The sequence below is a fragment of the Crocuta crocuta genome, unplaced genomic scaffold, assembly GCF_008692635.1.
Source record: "Crocuta crocuta isolate KB4526 unplaced genomic scaffold, BGI_CrCroc_1.0 scaffold737, whole genome shotgun sequence".
In the NCBI taxonomy this organism is placed as follows: Eukaryota; Metazoa; Chordata; class Mammalia; order Carnivora; family Hyaenidae; genus Crocuta; species Crocuta crocuta.
Genome location: NW_027527804.1, coordinates 2,498,946 through 2,507,638, shown reverse-complemented (window position 1 = coordinate 2,507,638; position 8,693 = coordinate 2,498,946). Strand labels below are relative to the sequence as shown.

The window sequence follows — 8,693 nt, the reverse complement described above, 5'->3', positions numbered from 1 at the left end:
ACGTGCCTATGGGTTTTTTTGGGCGGGGGCAGCCACACAGAATTCCAGAGCTCAGGTTTAGACATGTAAAATTGGAGGGCCCTCTAAGACATCCAAGTGGAGATGGTAGTATTAGTTATAGCTGTTGTTTGTATTGCTGTCTAGGATTCTGTGGTTACTAACTCTTGGTGTCCCCTCATTAGACTACCGGCAAATATTTAGAACACATCTGAAGGAAAAATACCTAAACATGGGAGTCCATAAATGTTATCACCATGGCAAACATATAGAGTCACGGCTGCTTCTTGTAAAAGAACATGGTATATCAGAAAAGACACCGTGTGGGATTCCTCAACAAGATAATTTTATTGATATGGGACATGTATTTGATCCTGACGAAGAGGGCTGCAGCTCATCCCAAACTGTGGTACTTCAGGGATGTGCTGGGATTGGGAAAACAGCTGTGGTGCACAAGTTCATGTTTGACTGGGCAGCAGGAATGGTTGCTCCAGGAAGGTTTGACTATCTCATCTATGTAAACTGCAGAGAAATAAGCCATATTGCTAACCTTAGCGCTGCTGATCTGATCACTAGCACTTTTCAGGATATATACGGACCAATCCTGGACGTTATTCTTGTGTATCCAGAGAAGCTTCTTTTCATTCTTGATGGATTTCCTGAACTTCAGCACCCTGTAGGTAACCTGGAAGAAGATCTTAGTGCTAACCCCCAGGAGCAGAAGCCAGTAGAGACCCTCTTATGTAGTTTTGTGAGGAAAAAACTCTTCCCTGAATCCTCCCTGCTGATAACTGCCCGGCCTGCAACCATGAAGAAGCTCCACTCTCTGTTAAAACAACCTATCCAGGCAGAGATCATTTGGTTTACAGATGCTGAAAAGAGAGCATATTTCTTGAGTCAGTTTTCAGGTGCTGATGCAGCAATGGACGTCTTTTGTGAGTTGCAACAAAATGAAACCCTTGACATTATGTCCTCTCTTCCCATCATCTCCTGGATTATCTGCAGTGTCCTGCAGTCACAGGAAGATGGTGACAGGAGTCTTATGGGATCACTTCAGACCATGACTGATGTGTATCTGTTCTACTTTTCCAAGTGCCTCAAAACCCTTACAGGCACCTCAGTGTGGAAGGGAAAAAGTTGCCTGTGGGGCCTTTGCTCTTTGGCTGCAGAGGGACTGCAGAACCAGCAGGTCCTATTTGAAGTCTGTGACCTCAGGAGACACGGGATAGGGGTATATGATATCAATTGTGCTTTTCTAAATCACTTTTTGAAAAAAGTTGAAGGAAGTGTCAATGTCTACACTTTCCTTCATTTCAGTTTCCAAGAGTTCTTGACTGCTGTGTTTTATGCCCTAAAGAATGACAGCAGCTGGATGTTTTTTGATCAAGTGGAGAAAACATGGCAAGAAATATTCCAACAATATGGAAAAGGGTTTTCATCATTAACGATACAGTTCTTGTTTGGCCTCTTACATAAAGGAAAGAGAAAGGCTGTGGAAACTACTTTTGGAAGAAAAGTCTCCCCAGGACTTCGAGAGGAATTATTGAAATGGACTGAGAAAGAAATAAAGGATAAATATTCTAGGTTACAGATTGAACCAATGGACTTGTTTCATTGTTTGTATGAGATTCAGGAAGAAGAATATGCAGAAAAGATAATTGGTGATTTACAATCAATTATATTGCTTCAACCTACCTACACAAAAATGGACATTCTGGCTATGTCATTCTGTTTAAAAAGCAGTCACAGTCACCTGTCAATGTCTCTGAAGTGTCAGCACCTAATTGGATTTGAGGAAGAAGAGCAAGCCTCTGCATTCATGACACCAGTCTTTACACTTAATCAGTGAGTATATTAATGTCTTTTCTCCAGTGTTTTGGCCTTGAGAAATAATGGGCATTCTTGTTTATTTCAAGTATTCAAGCACATGATCATTTCTGGTATTGTCAATAAATAAAATGAGTCATCTCCACTTTCCATATTTATGTCAATCAACCCAGTGAAGATTTATTCAATATCTATCACATATTGAACACTAGCCTAGGTAGACAGTGAGGGAAAGTTAACATTTCTGAGCATTTATTATGTATTAGGTACTGTGTTAGCCACTGTAAGTGTGTGTATATTTGTGTGTATATATATTAGTCTTCACTGTTACCTTGTGAATGTGCTTTACAATTATAAAGTGTTATGAGCATGTAAGGCATCAAGATTATCATTGAGGGCTGTACTATTTTGGTGTTAATGATTACTATTCTAGAAAAGGTGGTAAACTTAATTGAATTGGTCATCACTCTCCTCTGCATATACTTCATCATTGAGGCCTCAGAGAGCCCCAGGTCAGTAAGGGGCAGAATTGTACTCCTGCATATATTGCTGGAAAGCCTGGGCTTTTTCCACCAGGCTTCCACCTTCACAAAGGGTTCAAGAGGCTTAGGTAAATCACTTATTTCATACAGATTCTATATACTGCAAAATACAGTTCTATTGACTTAACTGACCTGTGTTATCTAGAAAATGCTACTGGTCGTAAGTCCATTCTCAATACTTGGGTTAAGATGGACATTGGCGCTCCTTTTTAAAAAATTTTTTAATGTTTATTTTTGAATTGGGGGGTGCGTGCGCAGAGAGAGAGACATAGAATCTGAAGCAGGCTCCAGGCTCTGAGCTGTCAGCACAGAGCCCAACGCGAGGCTCAAACTCATGAACTGTGAGATCATGACCTGAGCCAAACTTGGATGCTCAACCAACTGAGCCACCCAGACGCCCCAGCTCTCCTTTAGTTGTATGACCATCTGAGGGGTAGAGGACCTTGAGAATAAGAGAGTGGGCAGAAGGCTCTACTTAGGGAGTGTTTTAACCTGAGTCTTTTCTCTGATAGTTATATTTCCTCAGTGGGGAGTAGTAACATAGAGGTGGAAATGAGTGCAGGGTAGGTGTGTTTGAGGGAGGTTGGGGAGGGGAAGGGAAGTGCAGCAAGAGTGTTTGGGACTAGAATGGAAGGGATAGGAGAGGTTACATGGACTGGGAATTACCAAGGACCTTGGCTACAATGTCTTGATAAATTATTAACCGCTTCAATCCAACTGTATATTATAAGGTAAAATAATGGACAAATACATTGAGAACTTTTAAACACTGATGGAAACAAAAGGGTTTCTGGTTCATTCTAGATTTCCAGAAAATCAGCCTTAAATGGAGTCCCTACCCCAGCTGTATTGCCTTTATCAGAGGGCTTAAACTTTCTTCAAAATTTACCCCAAAATATTCCTTTCACAAGCATGTTGACTGAGAGTTTACTATTGAACTTTTCTAGGTTTATTTTGTTGTTCAAGTATAATTGACATACAGTGTTCTATCAGTTTCAGATGTACTGTATAGTAATTCAGTGATTCTATACATTTCTCAGTGCTTGTCAAGATAAGCGTACTCTTAATCCCCTTTATTTATTTCACCCGTTCTCCACCCACCTCCCCTCTGGCAACCACCAACTTGTTCTCTGTATTTAAGAGTCTGTTTATTTTTTGGTCTCCTTATTTCTTTATTTGTTCATTTGTTTTGTTTCTTAAATTCCACATATGAGTGAATTCATGTGGTATTTGTCTTTCTTGCACTAATTTCTCTCATTTAGAATTATACTTCAGGGGCGCCTGGGTGGCTTAGTCGGTTAAGCGTCCAACTTTTGCTTAGGTCATGATCTCACGGTTCGCGGGTTCGAGCCCCGCGTCGGGCTCTGTGCTGACTGCCAGCTCAGAGCCTGGAGCCTGTTTCAGTCTGTGACTCCCTCTCTCTCTGACCCTCCCCTGCTCACTCTGTCTCTCTCTCTTTCCTAGAAATAAATAAAAAAGTATTAAAAAAAATAGAATTATACTTCTTAGGTCCATCTATGTTGTTGCAAAAGACAAGATTTTATTCTTTTTTATGGCTGAGTAATATTCCAGTGTGTGTGTGTGTGCACACACACATACCCATACACATACACGCACACACACCACATCTTCATCCAACCATCTATTGATGGACACTTGGGTTGCTTCCATAATATGGCCATTGTAAATAATGCAGCAATAACCATAGGGGTGCATATATATTATCAAATTAGTGTTTTTGTTTTCCTTGAGTATTCCTCAAAAAATTAAACATAGAATTACCATATGAATTTTTCTAGTTTTCAATCATTAATTCTTCTATTAGTACTGACAAACAAAAGATAGTTATATAGTAGATAGCTTGTGCAACTCACTTGACTTCTCTGAGCCAAGTGCAAAATGGTGATTATAATATCCATCATTGGGTTAAGGACCAGATAAGATGATTTGTATATGTAAAGTGCTTACCTTGGTACCTGGCACATAGTAACACAGCTTGGGCTTTAAAGTCAGACAGAACTGAGTGCTGAACTCCATTCTGTTCCTACCTATGTGACCTTAGGCAAATATCTTAACATTTTTGTGACTTAATTTCCTTATCTGCAAAATGGGGTAGTACCTCCTAAGGATTTTGGAAGAGGTAAATGAATACTAGTGCAGTAACAGAAGCCACAATAAGCCTTTTACTTAAAATTTCATTTTTAACTATTTTGTTTCAAATTATTTCTGTTTTCTCATCTCTTTTAGGTCCGTTGAGCTGCACAATTTGCCAGTGTCTCGGCTACACTTGCTCTGCCAAGCACTACGTAATCCATACTGTAAAATTAAAGACCTGAAGTAAGTTGAACTTTGCTTTAAACACTTAGGTATTTGAAAGGTAGAGACTGGGTTGCAGGAAATTGTACTCCCAGCTGATGGGAACTGTAAACAAAATACAACTAGTTCTTAGCTTCTCCATAGTGGAATAGCAAATGATAAGATATGCTGCAAACCTAGAAGGGGTAGAGAGTCAGGCACAGATCCCTGCCAGCCACCCTCCAGCCTCTGCCCCTTTTGTAATGCTATTTTTGCTGTAGCAAGTGGATGTCAGGTTTTATATCTGAGAGATCTGTGGCTGTGCCCTTCCTGGACCTCCCCTCTTCTCCTTCCAGATTCCAGCTGTCCTCTTCCTTGGTTTTCTTTCATTTGGGTCCTATCCCACTCCATGTAGCTCAGTGATCTTTTTCTGTCCCTTCATGCCTCACCTCCATTCCCTGCTGTTATTCCCTAAAGCGTCATTGCTCAGAAACTCCCCACCCCCACCCCTGTCCTGACTTTCATTCCATGCTCACTCTCAGGTATCTTGTCTGCTTGTCAGTCCACATCTCAAGCACATAGGCATGAGCCCTCTTGTGTTTCAAAGCCCCTCACCACACAGATCAGTGTATGTTCTGCTTCCTTCCTCTGTGCAAGAGGAAGAGGTGGCCTTTCTAAACCTCCCCAAGCAAGTAAATTCACTTCTTTTTATTTTCTGTATTTTTCTAAGCATTTACTAATTTCACCTTACACAACACAGAAGTATATAAAGATATAAAAGCCCTCCACCCTACTGTCCCATACCCTACCCCACCTTATACCCCAACATCCCCACTCCTGCTTACCATGCCCTAACCCTGATCTTACCCTCCCTAGGTAACACCTTGTTTGATAAATATCTTTCCAGACCTTTTTGTCTATGCCTTTTCAAACATCAATGTATAACATAAGGCACACAAAAACATATATATGTATGTGTTGAGTATGTATATACACATACATGCATACATACATACATATGCAGTTACAGAACTTTTTGCTTTAAGTTTTAAAAATTTATTTCTGAGAGAGAGGAGGGTGCAGCATGAGCAGGGGAGGGTCAAAGAGAGAGGAGACACAGAATTGGAAGCAGGCTCCAGGCTCTGAGCTGGCTGGCAGCATAGAGCCCGATGTGGGGCTTGAACCCACAAACAGTGAGATCATGACCTGAGCCAAAGGTGGATGCTTAACCAACTGAGCCACCCAGGCGCCCCTGCAGTTACAGAACTTTGAGGGGTTTTGTTTCACACACACACACACAAAATCTGGCCATCTTATTTTACTTTTTATTGAATTGTACAATGGACATGCCTCCCAATATCCTTGGGAGTGTCTCTCTCTCCAAGTTGTGTGTTCTCAAGCTTTCTTCAGTTGTCTTCTTCCTCATGGTTCAAGTTTCTTCCGCATTCAAAGGGACTCTCTCTCTGCTGTGTACCCCACCCCTTCCCTTCACTGCCAGGAGTTCTTGAGGAGCCCCCCTGCCTGCACTTCCTCGATTAACGTTTACTCCTCAGTCTTTATAGTTTGGGTTCTACCCCTCTCCAGCCCAGATCTGTTCAAAGATCGAAATCAGACCAGATCTGATGAACACTTTCCAGCTCCTACTTGAGGGCCTCCCCTGCAACCCTGAGCACTGCTGAGAATGCTTTCCTTGCAACTCTCTTCCTGCTCTTATGACTACTCCTAAGGACCTCTTTACCTCTATGCTTTCCAACCAGTAGCAGTGGACGTGTGGCAGTATCTGGAGACATTTTTGCTCGTCACAACTTGGGGCATGGGTGCTATTGACCTCTAATAGGTAGAGGCCAGGGATTCTACCAAACATCCTGTGGTGTATTAGACAGCCTCCTGCAACAAAGAATTATTCAACCTCAAGTGTTAGGAGTGCTGAGGCTTGGAAGCCTTGCCCTAGAAGGATATAAACAAGCCCCAAGATATTTCTGAAAATGCAGGTTAGGGATCTTGCCCCCCATCCTGATGGTTGTCCACACCTGCCCCAATAGGAGACAGCCCAGAGCCCTATCCAGCAGCTATAGGGATGAACCAGGGCCATTATAGCTTTAGGCTTTAGGTCTATAGTCCCTGGGTGATACCCAGGGCTCTTCTAGTTTTCTTACTCTGGTCCAGGTGTGACACCTCACCATCCTTCTACTTGTGGGCTAAACCATACATTTAGTCTCCCTCAACACCACTTAAGAGTCATGAGAAAGAAAACACAAACCATCCTCTCCCCGCCTCTTTTCCCAGTTTACCACCTTCCTCTTCTTATTGGGATATGTTTTCTTTCATTTATGAAGTCACTGAGGCCTTTGTAACAAGATCCCCCCTCCCACTATTATTCTGCTGGTGTGTTTGGGGAGAGAATCCCTCAGGATGGCATCACACTTTGGTCCATAGCCTAGACCAGCAAACCCTCTGGGCACTATCATTTGCTGACTCACCTTGGAAGTGGTAGGGGTTCCCTGTTTAGATCTGTCTCTCCCCAGTGCTGCCACTGGGGATTGGGGAGGATTCTCATGTTTTGGGGCTATCCAACCATAGCAGTCCTTGTCTGCATCTGGTGCTGGTGTCCTCTGGATTCAGTCCTGAGGAATTTCCTTAGGGGTGGCACATCTCTGCTGTGTTGTCAACCCAGGGTTAACCTCGGGCCTGTTTTGATGGTTTCTCATGATAGAACTTGATCAGAACACAAACAAGCTTCCTGTCTAGTTCATTCCTGGAGACTCTTGGGATACAGCAATCCTCACTACCTGTAACTCTCTGATACTCTTCCCCAGCCAGTGTCGACATTTTTCCTGAATGATCAGTGGTTTGTGACTGCTCTTCTGGTGCTAATTTCTGAATTGGAAGTAATCTGGTTGCCCAGAGCAGGAACCCACTCAACTTAACTTAAAGAAAAGGGGATCTGTATAGATTGGATTTTAACCAGCACAACTGCATAAAGTGGAAAGATGGTCAGGCCACCACGGTCTCCATCTCTTGGGTTACAAGATCAACTCCTGTGCTTCTCTGCACCCTGTCTGCTCATTGGGACCTCATTCTGGTATCCTCTAAGACACTTGGCTTCTGTAAAGCGCACAGTTCTGCTCTCTGACAGCCAGGGCCAGGCCTTGGCTGTGGCCTCGGCATTCATGACTCTGATCTTGGCCCCAACTGCAAATAATCCACTGCTTCCTTGCCCAACATTACCCTGACTATGGAATCTGACTCTGTTTGAGAACCTATTTAGCTAAGGATGGGTCAGATGTCCATTCCTTCCATCAAATACAGCCTAGGTGGGGAGAGTGGTGGGTTGACATATGCATGGCCGCTTGGGTCCACCAGATACCAGGGCTCAAGAGGAGACATATACTAACAAAAGCTACGGTGCTTCTGAGGTGTGGAACGCTAATGCTCTGGAACACAACAGGGGTCATCAAAACATGTCTCTCCCTGTCCATCTACACCTTCTCCACTTCCCACCCCACCTCCCTCCCACTCCCTTAGCCCCATTACCCCACTTATTCCCCCCTACTCCACCCAGTCCCCTCCCTCACCTTTCCCCCATCCCTTTCAAAAACTGATTTCCCACTGGTATAGGTTTCTGTTCTATTTGACATTTCTGAATTTACTGAGGGCTTTGCAGCCAGATTCCCCTCCCACAGCGGAAGCAAATTTCCCTCCGTGAAAAATTCACAGCTTTACACCAAGGGCAGTCCCAATCCCCGGGTCTGCGAAATGTGGGAGGTCTTCTGTGCTGACAGGGATCAGAGTCTCTCCTGTCTCTTTGGTGGTCTTGAGGGTCTTTTCCCCGGGACCCCACATTAGACCTTACACTAACCTCAGAGGGCCTCCAGTGGGGAGGTGTCTGAACTGGAGATCCTATGGTGAATGGTGTTGCTGGTGGGACTGGTGTGGGCGCAGGTGGGAAGGGGGAAAAGGGGCAGGCGTAGGAGTAGGTGAATGAGTCAGGGAGCTGGACAGGCAGGGGTGATGGTGTGGCTGTGGCCCTAG

At 43.7% G+C, this 8,693-nt stretch overlaps 2 protein-coding genes across 2 annotated transcripts in view; one reads left to right on the top strand and one right to left on the bottom strand.

Moving 5' to 3' along the window:
• Nucleotides 1-229: 229 nt before the first annotated feature.
• The window catches only part of LOC144239558 (NACHT, LRR and PYD domains-containing protein 12-like), a 16,784-nt gene continuing 8,320 nt past the window's right edge, over nt 230-8,693 (top strand). The window contains exons 1-3 of the mRNA XM_077773633.1: nt 230-1,658; nt 2,258-2,336; nt 4,614-4,703. Coding sequence (XP_077629759.1) covers nt 230-1,658; nt 2,258-2,336; nt 4,614-4,703 — 1,598 coding nt within the window. The remainder of the gene's footprint in view (nt 1,659-2,257; nt 2,337-4,613; nt 4,704-8,693) is intronic.
• TEX13B (testis expressed 13B) overlaps nt 8,277-8,693 on the bottom strand; it is a 1,487-nt gene continuing 1,070 nt past the window's right edge. Inside the window, 1 exon segment of the mRNA XM_077773833.1 lies at nt 8,277-8,693. Coding sequence (XP_077629959.1) covers nt 8,308-8,693 — 386 coding nt within the window. The 3' untranslated portion in view covers nt 8,277-8,307.